General features: G+C 60.0%; 1 protein-coding gene across 1 annotated transcript; it reads right to left on the bottom strand.

The window, feature by feature from the left end:
* On the bottom strand, positions 1–9,129 carry ZYX (zyxin). The gene is made up of 10 exons (XM_061414999.1): positions 8,899–9,129; positions 8,537–8,750; positions 7,854–8,053; positions 7,605–7,697; positions 6,993–7,487; positions 2,739–2,859; positions 2,409–2,578; positions 2,088–2,266; positions 1,120–1,240; positions 1–580 (listed from the first exon to the last, which is right to left on the bottom strand). The coding sequence occupies exons 1-10, from the start codon at positions 9,043–9,045 to the stop codon at positions 482–484; spliced, it is 1,839 nt and encodes a 612-aa protein (XP_061270983.1). The 5' UTR covers positions 9,046–9,129; the 3' UTR covers positions 1–481.
* Positions 9,130–12,393: the final 3,264 nt, after the last annotated feature.

Below are 12,393 nucleotides of genomic sequence, written 5' to 3'. Positions count from 1 at the left end.
TTCTGGAAAACACTGTCTTTTATTTGTAGCTCTAGCCACAACCTGGCAGCACAGGGGCTGGGGCTGGGGGGTGTGGGGAACGTCCAGGCTGGCGAGCCCAGCCCAGCCTTCCAGAAGGTCGGATGTGGGCATCTCCTGGCCCTTAGCAAGCAGAGGACGGGGCTGCTCAGGGCAGGCTGAGGGCGTCGGTGCAGCAGTGCAAGCAGCAGTGCTCAGCCCGGTGCCCCTCAGGCGGGGTTACCTGGACGATGGTGGGTGGTCCCTGCAGGATTGGGGAGACTGGACCCCAGGGCTGGGACTCTGCAGCCCCGAGGCCACATAAGGGCACGAGGGAGACTGGGGTGGGGTTTGGTATGGAGGGAGGGGCTGGACGTCAAAAAATAACTGTGGGGAGGGTGAAGGGGATGTGGTCTCAACGTGAGCGGTCCGCTGATGGGGGAATGGGCTTGCGGTCAGAGAAGGGGGCCAGTCCTCACTCAGTCTAGGCTCTGGCGGTGTGGCATTTCCGGCAGAGCACGTGGCCATCCAAAGGGAAGCAGCCGTTGTCATCCGCCTCAATGGAGAGGGGCTTCCCACAGTCCTGGGAGGAGCAGAGAGAGTGCTAGCTCGAGGCTCCCCACCCACATGCCCCACCTCCATCTTTACATCGGGAGGCCAGAAGCTTCACGGCTCAGCCCTGTTCTCTCTGCATTGGCCCATCCACAGCCCCCCCAACTCCTATCCCCACCTCTCTCACCCACAGTTTTGTGCCCGAGGACTCTCCCCCAGGATGGACAGTGGTTGCTTCCAGTGGGGCGTCTCCCACCTGCCTCACCTCTCTTCCAACTCCTTTAACGTTGCAGAGACCCCCAACCGCCCATGACAAAGCCGCACCCTTCCCTCCCCGTGGGTCGGCCCCCTTTCCTTGCTGTATCACTCAGTGACCTCACAAAGAACCCCACACCGCCATCCTGAAGCCAAGGACGCATCTTGGCGGGGCGGGTGTGGGCGCCTCCACTGCCCACCCTCAAAATTGCAGCACCCGGGTCCTGCAAGCCAGCACCGTCCACCGCCTGACCCGTGAGCAGCGTCCCACCAGCCTCCCATCCCTGAGGGGCTCGGGGCGGGGGTGCAGCCGACCTCGCACTTGTAGCACTTCATGTGGAAGTTCTTGTCCAGAGCAACCACGCGCACGGTCTCCTCGCGCCCAGGCTCCGGCATGATGGGCTCCGCGCACACAGAGCATCTGGGGGCGTATTGCCTGCGGGGCGGAAAGCCGGTGTGCGTCAGGACGGGGCGCCGGGCGCTGACCCCCGCCCACACGCAGGGAGATGAGATGGCAGGCTGCTTTGTACATCTCGCCCCCAAAAGCCTCGGTGGAGGAGGCTCAAAAGAAAGGCCGAAGGCTGGCTGCTTATCGGAAGGTCCCACCTCTCCCCAGGAACCGCTGCCAAGTCCTTCCCCACCCCCACCACGCACACTGCAGCCCCTGCCCAAAGCACTCCCAGAGGACCCGATATCCGGGACCCCAATCCAGACCCCCGGCCCTCACTAACCCCTGTCACATGCGTGCCTTGGCCTGGTTCCTGGTTGGGGGGAGAGGGGGGTTGCACAGAAGGATACGAAGCCCTGGAAACCTACACCCCACTCACACTCGGAGGTGGGGGTCCGAGCTTGCAGCTTTCCCGCCCTTTGGTTCCATCATGGGAACCTTGCCGCTGGCCTCAGAAAGCAGCTACCATGTAAACACTGTTTCTAAGGGGAAACCCCGAGCTCCAAACAGCTGATCTCCAAAGGCAGAATGCAGCCTACGTGTGAAAAGAAATCACTCGGGGGCCAGCGCTGAACGCAAGACCACACCCAAAAGAAAGCTCTGAGAGCTAGCCCCGGGCTGGGGAAGGGGATGAACCGGAGGGGAAGGCCAGAGGCCACTGGACAGCCAAGTCCAGATGAACCAGTCCCTGCTATCCACAGACAGGAGGTGGGGACAGCAAGCAAGCCCCAGAGATTGAAGAGCGGTCTTGGGGTTGGGGGCAGCCTGGCTCCCAGACAAACCAACCGTCACTGGCACCCAGAGAAAGGCCCGGAGGTGGGCGGGGGGTCCTCACTTGTGGTAGTCGGGGACACAGTGGGGCCGGTTGGCCTGGTCCACAATGAAGGAGGTGCCCTCCAGGGGGCAGGCGCAGACCACACAGGTGAAGCACTGCGGGTGGTAGGCCTTGCCTGTGGCCCTCAGCATGCGGTCAGTGATCGGCTGCCCACAGGTGCTGCACTTCTCCAGGGTGTCCTGCGGAGGGGGCGGGCAGCAGCTGGAGGCAGGCAGGGAACCGGCACCCCAGGGCCAGACATCTGCCCTGTGCCCGCCCCAACCCTGGCTGAGCCCCAGGTGCCGACTCCCCCTCCCCCGTACCCCCGACCCCGGGACTCACGGTGTAGCAGCCCTCACAGTACGGAGCCCCCTCCAGGCTGTAGAACTGCTGGCCTTGGAGCTGCTGCTCACACTGGCGGCAGGTGAAGCAGGTGATGTGGAAGAGCTGCCCCAGAGCGCGAACCGCGGGCTGCGAACGTGCCAGGGGCTGATGACACCGGCCACAGGACTCTGGGAAGGCCAGAGAGGATGGAGATGAAACAGGAGAAATGGCAAAAAAAGAGCTTGCAAGGGGTCAGATGGCATCAGACAGACAGGGCCGGGAGCTGCAGGCCTGGAAACGGCCCGGAAACGGAGGGGCCGTCCCTCCAGGCGGGCGGTGGGCTCTCACCGTTGACGGGCACACTCTGCTTCTGAGGATGCTCCATGTCCTGCATCAGCTTCTGCGTCAGCTGCTCCAGCTCCTCCACCTCTTTCAGTGTCAGAGGCCCCGGGGCCCCAGCGGGGCGCACCTGAAATCCCAACACTTTCTTCATGCCCTCTCTCTCTCTCAAGGGTCACCACCCTCCAAGAACCCACCCCAGCTGCCTTCTCTGCTTTCTCCCCGAAAAGGACGAATCCCGCCCCCCGCCCTCTCTCCTGTTTTCCAGACACTCAGGACCCCCAAAAGCTCAACTCCCCTCCCCGACCCCCCAGCACCACACAAATCAGGGGATGAAGACCCTGCCACCCGCTTTGCCCGAAGACACAGACAGGCCGGAACGACTGAGCGGACGGAGGCCACGCACACAGCAGCTCAGGTCACGGAAGCACCAAGCACGCCAGGCCACGCATCAACCCCACAGAGCATGCTGGGACACGGCCCCCACGGAGAGACCGGCGCACGGTGGCGGGTGCAGCCCACGCACACACACCTACCCGTCCCGCCGGCTGCCCGGCAGCCCCTGTCAGCGTGAGGGTACAACACAGCGGGAGTCAGGTTAAACCCCAGTGCCCAGCTCCCACACAGATGTCCCAGGGTCCCTCCCTCGAGGGGCATTCCTGGACCACCTGGCTGACCCCAGGCCCTCCCCAGAAGGCTTCAGAGAAGGGCCACTCTCCAGTGGCCCCTCTCCGGCCAGCCCGCCCCTCCTGTTCAGGGGGTCCTGAGACAGCTGCAGATTGGGGGTGGGGGTGAAGTTGGGGGGTCGGCAGTGCCAGTAACCCTGAGACATCCGGGGAGGAGGCCCCACGGGGGCTGTCCGACCTGTAACAGCATCTCCATGACATGGTCCCCCAGGAATGCTGCGTGGGTCTCCACTGCTAAATCCACCCAGGACTGCGGCCCCACCACTGAACGCTCTACCTGACAATGCCTTCAGTCCCTAACACGGAGAACCTCAAAGCCACCCAGTTCCCTCTTCCAGCGGTCACCTTGCCCCCAGCCCTGGCTCCACCACCCTCACACCTGTCTGCATCAAGAGCTGCATCCGCTGTAGACGTTCCAGCTCTCAGCCATTTTCCCCCGCCTCCTCCTGTCTTCAACTGACTGTGGGAGTCTCCTGCAAGCCCCTTCTTCTACGTGAGCTTCACCTTTTCCGCTCCTAATCTTCCCCTCCCAACATCTTGGGGACAGAGGAAGAGGACACAGCCAGCCCTTGCTCTCTGGTGCCACTTAGATGCCTCTTCCATTCTTTGGAAGTATCAGCTCCCCTTGGGTATCCATGCTCCTCCATGACACAATCCAGCCGCTATTTCCCCCTCTCTGCCTGCCATCACCGACGTCCCAGGTTCATCATGCATGGCACTCACGCCTCTTCAACTCCAGCAGCTCCAAACGTCCCTCCGGCTCAGTCACCTTCCACGGTGGGACCCCTCGGACCTGAGATTTACTGGTTGCCACCTCCAAGACCCTGGGCTCGACCTCCCGACCATCACATCCTCCCCGTTTCCCATTCTCACCTCCTGAAGGAACCTGCTCGGGAAAAGCCTTTGCGCCTCTGATTCCCAACCCTCTCCCACATGCCTTCTGCATCCGCTCCTTCCGTCTGGCCTCCCCGCAGGCCCGGTTCCCTTGACCATTGATTTCCACAAGGCGCTCACAGCCACCCTTGCCACCATTCGGCTACCGTTGCTTATCTAGTCCGATCTCAATCAACCGTGGGCCCAGGCCACCGCCTGCTTCCTGTTTCTGCCTCCCAGCTGCAGAAAGTAGGTGGGGAGACGACTGCAGAGGGAGTTCACCAAACACCGCAGGGCCCTCCGCACCCTCCATCCAGGCGCAGCTGGGTGGTATTTGGCTGCTGCGGGTTCCCAGTCTTGCTTGCCCCAGAGCAGCTGTTCCAAACCTTTCCATCGCCTCCAGCCCCCCGCGGCCTTGCCCCCTCGCTCTCAGATGACCTCACCTCCTACGTGACCCAGGAGCTGGAAGCCGGCCAGCCTGAGCTCCCTCATCACAAAAGCCTGCTTGAGGCCACTCCGTCCAAAGTGTCTAGGCTGGAAATGCCCCGAGGGTGGAGCTGGCACCAACAGTGCACCCAGCTCTCAGGGACCCCAACCTGTCTCTTCCACAGGCTTCTTCCTCCTGGTTCACACACACACACCTGAGCCTTCCTCCCCTAATGTCAACCCTACACACACACACGCACGCACGCACACACGTCTTCCCTCGGTGTTTCTCTGCCAACCTCTAAGAACAGGCTACTTGGGCAACTCCCAAGTTTCTCACCACCCCCTCAAAAGGACACAGCTTCTGAATCCTGAATCGTCCAATCCCTGGCCTTACTTTAGCCCTCACCCCCCTTGGAGCCCCACCGATGGGGCTCCTCGGCCACCATTCTCTTTCAGAGATGCCACCCTGATTCGTGACTCTCCTCCTCCTGTCATTCTTCTCGCTCTTCCCAGGTGCACAGGAGCATCACCCAGGTTCCTTCCCAGCCCTTCCGGTGTGAGCCGCCCCTGGGCTGCAGTTGTCACCACCCACGACCAACCACGACCGCCGTGCGTTCACACACCTCGCCCTGGCCCTCTCCTGCCACCCGTCCCCCCATTTCTGACTGAATGACAGTTCCAGCTGAAAGGAGACCCTCCTGGAACCCGTTGCTCAACATGCTAACAGCCGGACCCTCCCCTTCCCGTCCACACCATTTCCCCTTCTGGACTTCTCTATTTTGTCAGCAACGCTGTCATTCCCCAACACATCCGGGCTTTTTTTTTTTGTTTAACTCCTCTCCCATCCTCTTCCAACTCCTTATCAGCCAGTAAGCCTGGAGGCGCTTCCTTTATAAGAGCTCTCTGATCTGGGCCATATTTCTCATTTCTGCCAATGTTACCATCACCCAGGAGCGCACCCCCATGCGTCATTGACCTTTGCATCTAGTCCACACCTCTGCTGGAAAAACTTGCCCCAAAACCTCCAGACGCAGCCACACCTCTGCTCAGACAACACTCCTGCCTCTCCAGGACCCCCAGGCTTCCTGGGTGCACTATTTCGTCCTTGCTGCCCCCCCCCCAAATCCCCACCCACCTCTAAGTACAGCTCTAAAATTTCCCCCCAGGGGCCTTCCACGTTCTGTCCTCCAGACACCCCTGGTATATCTGTGCCCTTGAGTTTTGCTCATGCTGTTCCCACTGGAATGCCCTTCCCTCTCCTCTCTGGATTCTAAAATCCTGCCATCATTAAAGGCATACCAGCACCCGATGCCTTTTCCTAATGTGCCAGCCTCCACACTGGCTCCCTGTTTGGAGTTCCTGTAACAACCAAATTCTGCAAAACTCATTGGCACTTGGCATCTCTTCCTACACTGTGCCTTGCACACACACACACACACACACACACACACAGAAATCCATGCTGTCAGTTAACTTCATGGATGTTTGGACCAGGTATCTGGCAAGACACCTTAAACCCAGAAGATCAGTCTCCTGAACTGCAAGGCAGGAATGGTCAGACAGGAGTGATAACTTTTCTACCTTGAGCATTCATGTGCTTGATGCAGACCCCCAGCATCAGCTCTGGCTCAGGTAATCCTCATCACCTTTGTGAAGGCAGATAGCGAACAGAGGCTCAAAGTTCACCTAACTTGCCTGGGGTCTTGTGAGCGAGGAATGGTTACAGGTCCACTGACTCCCTTAGGCTCAAGCTCTCTGAGGTCTCTTTCCTCCCGAGTACAGAGCACAGTGCCTGGCACTGAGCAGTAGCTGGCTGCCTCAGCCAGTGTTTACCAGCGTTTATTGCCAGTGGCTCTTATCACCAGATGGGCCCTCGGGCAGGGAAAGCGCGTAGCAGAGCAGAGATTAACTCAAGAATCCAAGAAAGGGGAATATCTGAAGTTGGACCGCTGATGATCTCATCCCTCTCTAACTTTCTGGGGCAGGGCACAGGGGAAGGTGCACAAAATCCTCCCCCTAACTCAGAGTCTGTGCTGCTCACCTCACTCCCAGTCAGGCCCCACCCAGCCTCAGACCCTGCCAGGCTCTTCCCCCAAAAGCACTTTCTCCACCATCCAACCCTAGAGGCTGAAAACGATCTCACCACCCCTCACCCGACTCAGGCTCAGGATCCTGGACTTAGCCCAGCCTCCAGCCCCCAGGGCTCAGACCGGTCTTCCTGACTCCCTGGCCTCCAGCCCCTGGGGAATCAGCCCATTCTCCCTGCATCCCTCACCTGGTTTTGGTTTTGAGTCGGTGGGGGCACTGGGTGCTGCTTCTCCTGCACTTGGGGCTTCTCCTTCTGCTGAGCATAGGTAAAGCTTGGGGGCTGAGGGGAGCCGGTGCCAGTGGAAGAGGGAGCTTCAGGGGGCCCCAGCTTCTGATGGGGCTGGGACCCGGGTCCACCTGGGGCTCCAGGGCTGAACTTGGAAGCCACAGGGGTAAACTTGGGAGTCACCGGGGAAAACTTAGGGGCTGGAGATGGAGCTAGGGGCCCTCGAGGCTGGGTGGTGGCCAAAGGCACAGGCTGGGGAGGGGCCTGGGGTTTGGCCTGGGGCTGGGACTGGACATGGAACTGTGTCTGGCTCTGAGGTTGAGCCTGGGACACAGGCTGGGAGCTAGAAGGGGACTTCCAGGGAGGCAGGGGTGCAGTGCCCCCAGTTGAAGGCTTAGTATTGGACTTGGAAATGAATGGAGTGGTGACCGGCGGGGGTACATATCCAGATGACACCTGCGAAGGGAGGCAGAGGGAAGAGAAGTGCCTTAGAGGAGGCTGTGGCCCTCGGCGGGAGTTCCAGCCCCACGCCCTTCCTCCCTGGCCTGCCTTCCCTGCTCTCCAGCCCCTTACCCGGGCTTTGAAGGGATCGTTCTTGGTCATGTCATCCAGCAGCGAAGACAAGGAGTCGATCTCCAGATCAATACTGCTCACCTTCTCCCTGGGCTAGAGGGGCAGGGGTCAGAGCGCCCCATCCCAGTTCCCCACCGCCACCCCGCCATCCCGGAGGGCAGAGATGCCGCCAAAGTCGACGGAAAAGGACCCTCCTTCTTCTTCCCTGGGGATGTGACCGCTGAGGCTGCCCCTCCCGGGCCTCCGTACCTGCGATGGGAACTGGGTGGGAGCCTCGGGACCTCCCTCCTCCACTAGCGGGGGCGGTGGGGAAGGGAAGATCTCCTCCTCCAAAGGCGCGGGGGGAAACGGTTCGTCGATCGGGGGCGGCGGAGGTGGGAAGGCACCTCCCAGGGCGCCCTCGGCGTCGTCTGCCTCCCCGACCACCGGAGGAGGCGGTAAGGGAAAGTCTGGGATTGGAAGGAGACGGAGGGCGGTCAGCAGGGGCCCCCCGACCCTTCATCAAGTTCCCCTCCTTGAAGAAGCGGTTCTAACCCCTAACCTCTAACCCAAGAAGTCTCTCGAAGGTCCCGAAGCATACGGGAAAGAAAGTAAAGGGGGTGGGGGGCAGTGCTCGCAGGGCGCCCTGAGAGCCCCGGGTCGGGAAAGGAGGGGTGCTTCTCCCATTTCACTTCGGAAAACGGACCCAGAGGGGAACATTCGTGCCCCACATTCCCGCCTCCCACCCCCAGGCGAGGGGACTTGGAACTGTCCCAGGAGCCCTGGCTCCCAGCCACGAGCTCGGCGATGAGCTAAGAACATCTGCTCGGGACTGGGTGTCTGCGCCCAGCCCCCTCCGCCGCAACCTTTCCAGACATCCCCCGAATTCCCGAAACCCCTCCCCCCTTAGGCCGGCGCCCGCCGAGGTCCAGTCCCCAAGCTCGGCCACCTACCTTCTGGGGGCGGCGGAGGGATCTCGCCCACCCGGCCCATCTGTGCGCGCTGGGCCCCAGCGGCCGGAGGCGGCTCGCTGTCGCCGGGCCGGAAAGGATTCACTTTGGGCTTCGGGGCCACCACCGGGGCGAACTTCTTCTGCGGGGCGTAAAACACCGGAGCCGAGACGGAGATCGCGCGAGGCGGGCGGGGGGCCGCCATGGCCAGGCCGGGCTGCGGGGGGCGGGGGGTGCCGGGGTTACGCAGCGCCGAGCCGGGCTGAGGACCGAACCCCCCGCCCGCGGCGCCGCGGCCCGGCTCCCCTAGGCGCCCCGGCTCCCCGACCCCGTGGGCGGCCGCCGGGCGGCTCCCCGCGCCTCACCGCGGGCCGGAGCGTGCGCGCCGCGTCTGCCAGGGGCCGCCTCGCAGCCGAGTCCGCGGACTCTGCGTCCCGGTCCAGCCGGGCGGGGAGGGACGCAGGGAAGACGGAGGGAGGGAGAGGGCGGGGAGAGCGCGGCGCGCAGACCATACAAGGAGCGGCCCGGAGAGGGGGCGGGGAGAGACGGGGAGGCGGCCGCGGCGGGAAACTCCCCCAGGAAGGGGCCCTGCTCCGGCCCCCGAGCCGCGGGCTTCGCCTAGGTCCTCCCGCCCCCGCTCCCACCCCCCGCCCCGGCCACCTCCCCTCCAGGCGGGCACCACCGCCCCCGTCGCCCCGGCCGGGCACAGACCACCCCCTCCCCAAACACAGGCCTCTGATGTCATTTCCTGACTTGCCCTCCTTCCCCGCCCGACCCGCGGGTGCCGGAGATCTGACTCACCGTCCCTACTCCGGGCTAAGCCGGCGGAGGTCGGGCGGCTGCCCCAGAGGTGCCCAAGCGGCCCGGAGGTGCCTCCGCCCCGGCCCGGCCCCCTCCTCGCCCGGCCTGCCGTTACCTGCCACCTCCAGCTGTTCCTCCGCCTTCCCACCCAGCCGCCAGCCCTGCGCTCCAAATCCCCTCCGGCTCAGCCCAGACTGGCAGGACTGGGATGGGACTGGCCTTCTAGGTGGACGGGGAGAGGCGTTTTCCCTGCCTTCGTCCACCCCCCACCCCAGACCCCAGGCCCTCTGTGACCTGGGGAGGGGGGGGAAGGGGGCGGGTGAGTGCGCACCTCAGCGATCCTTTGGGGGATCCTAACTTCACATCCCGGGCAGCTACTTCAGGCTTCTAGGAATTCGCATCACCCGCGCCCCCGCCAGCGGATCGGAGTCCAGGGGGGCGAGGCAGGGCCGTGGAGGTAGGGGGAGCGGGGCGGATGCCCGGGCGGCCCCCGCACACTTGGTGCTGGGAGGACGGACGTGGACGCGGGCAACTCCTCTTCGCCGGTTCTTCAGCGCCCACCAGGACTGACCCTCTAGGAAGCTGCGCGAGGTTGGGGCGGCCCTCAGGGGATTCGCAGAATACGCTCGGTGGAGCCCCCCATTGGTCCGACGGGATTTCTCAGCCTTCTTGTGCCCCAGGTCCTAGGAAAGGGACAGACCTGGGTTCCTTCTTTTTTTTTTCAACTGAACGTGGAAACTTAACCAAATCGCCAACTGAATTCTACCACACTCACTACCTGCAAACGCGATTCGCGAGGCGCTTTGGCTTGCGAGTCCAGTGCCTCACCCTGGACTCTGTGTTCCCAGCCTTTACTGCCATCTAAGGCAGTCCCCGTTTGCACACGCTCCTCAGTATTTACAGTCCCTGGCCCTCCGAATTGGCTACACCCTACTGTCAGCCAGCCTCTGGGCTACACTCTAGAGATTGTCCAGACCCACCCCTTACATTTACTGGAGAAAACAGGCTGGGAACTTAAGACTTCGGCCCAGGGTCATGCCCAGTAGACAGCAAGAGATAGACTAGAACTGGGTCTCTTTGAGGGCTCTGATGTCTGATCTTATTTCTTACCCACTATATCCACGTGGGGTAACCCTGGATACAGGAGAGCAGAATGAGGCCATGGGGCCCGAGACCCAGCTGGAGGGCCCCAACTAAGGGACAAGTCTTTTCCTTCTCTTCACATAATTTTCTCCACGGGAAAAAAAAAAGTGATGATACTTAATCCCACCACTCATTGCATTACACCACTGAAGCAACTTAGCACAGCACAGCATGCATTATTATACGGAAGTGAAAGTGAAGGTGTCAGTTGCTCTGTCATGTCCAACTGAGACCTATGGATTGTGGGCCGCCAGTCTCCTCTGTCCATGGAATTCTCCAGGCAAGGATACTGGAGTGGGTTGCCATTCCCTTCTCCAGGGGATCTACCTGACCCAGGGATCAAACCGGGGTCTCCTGCATTGCAGGCAGATTCTTGATTGTCTGAGCCACTGGGGAAGCCCATTATATGGAAAAATAAATATCATATCTGAAAGTGCTGTATCATACCCAGTATTGTTATTCAAGTCCTGGTTCTGACAGGTTACCTTAATGCCATTTCCCCCATGGGTCCCCTCCCAGTTTGCCAGGTACATCTCTTATGGGCCTTGGTATGTGCATGCCTTCACCTTCCTTCAATCTTATCAAATATTTGATTCTACCTAAGGACTACATCTCTGTCTCCTCAGATCCCACTGAGCTTTCTTTTCTCTCGTGTCTTACTGCCTTTGTCACTGGTATTCCTCACAGCCACAAGCATGTGTTGCTGCTGCTGCTGCTAAGTCGCTTCAGTCGTGTCCGACTCTGTGCGACCCCATAGACGGCAGCCCACCAGGCTCCCCCGTCCCTGGGATTCTCCAGGCAAGAACACTGGAGTGGGTTGCCATTTCCTTCTCCAATGCATGAAAGTGTGAAGTCACTCAGTCATGTCCGACTCTTAGCGACCCCATGGACTGCAGCCTACCAGGCTCCTCCATCTATGGGATTTTCCAGGCAAGAGTACTGGAGTGGGGTGCCATTGCCTTCTCCAATAACCATGTTTAGTCATGACCTCTGTGCTGCAGAGAAGTAGTGCAGACCTTCTCTGATCAGCATAAGCTGGTCCTGGCCTGTCCCTGTGAAGATTTGCTAGAAATTGGATACTAGACTTCCTGTGAGAGCAAAAGTCTCCTTGCCAATCCTTCAAAACATACACACTTAGGAAAGTTAGGAGGATGGTTTCCAGATAGCATCATAAAAGCCATCTGCCCTCTATCTCCTTAAGGAATGTGCATGTTGCAAAATATAGTCTATTTAATTGTTAGGCAGCTGAACCTATTTATAAATCAAGAATAGAAGAGTGCGTAGGCAGGCTCAGTTTTACTGACAACTAAGAGCATTCGGGATGCAGAATATTAAAGCTAAGAGTTTTAAGCCAGGCATTCTAAATACAAGGAGTAAACAGAGTATCTCAGAAGGACAGAGTCACCAGGTCAGGATGTCTCAAATGGAGCCGCAAGGTCAATGCTTTTAAAATGTACACAACCTAAATAAATAAAATGTACACAATGAGTAGGAGCAGCACTAATGAGTTTCAGGTATTTTTCTTAAGTAAGCAATTCTAATTGATCTCCTCTGGTAGCATGTGTAACAGTGTAGTGAGTAAGTAGATGTTGTTGTTGTCCAGTCATAAGTTGTGTCCAACTCTTTGCAACCCCATGGACTGCAAGGTGCCAGGCTCCCCTGTCCTTCACTGTCTCCCAGAGTTTGCTCCAATTCATGCCATTGAGTCAGTGATGCTATCCAACCATATCTTCCTCTGACACCCCCTCCTCCTCCTGCTTTCAATCTTTCCCAGCATCAGAGTCTTTTCCAGAGTCAGGTCTTCACATCAAATGGCCAAAGTATTGGAGCTTCAGCTTCAACAACAGTCCTTCCTTTGGCAAGTAAGTAGATATTCCCACCTAATCATTTCCAACAGCTTGGAGCCAGGCAAGAGA

Source organism: Bos javanicus, chromosome 4, assembly GCF_032452875.1.
Source record: "Bos javanicus breed banteng chromosome 4, ARS-OSU_banteng_1.0, whole genome shotgun sequence".
In the NCBI taxonomy this organism is placed as follows: Eukaryota; Metazoa; Chordata; class Mammalia; order Artiodactyla; family Bovidae; genus Bos; species Bos javanicus.
Note: the sequence above shows the minus strand (reverse complement) of the source record. Positions and strands in the feature narration are given on the sequence as shown.

Excerpts from the sequence above, each read along its gene's own strand:
- ZYX (XM_061414999.1), bottom strand. The coding sequence starts at position 9,045 with ATGGTCTGCGCGCCGCGCTCTCCCCGCCCTCTCCCTCCCTCCGTCTTC. Across the intron at positions 8,751-8,898 it reads CGCGCACGCTCCGGCCCGCG|CCCGGCCTGGCCATGGCGGC; the intron begins GTGAGGCGCGGG and ends CGCCCCCCGCAG. Across the intron at positions 2,267-2,408 it reads ACTGTGAGGGCTGCTACACC|GACACCCTGGAGAAGTGCAG; the intron begins GTGAGTCCCGGG and ends CCCCCTCCGCAG.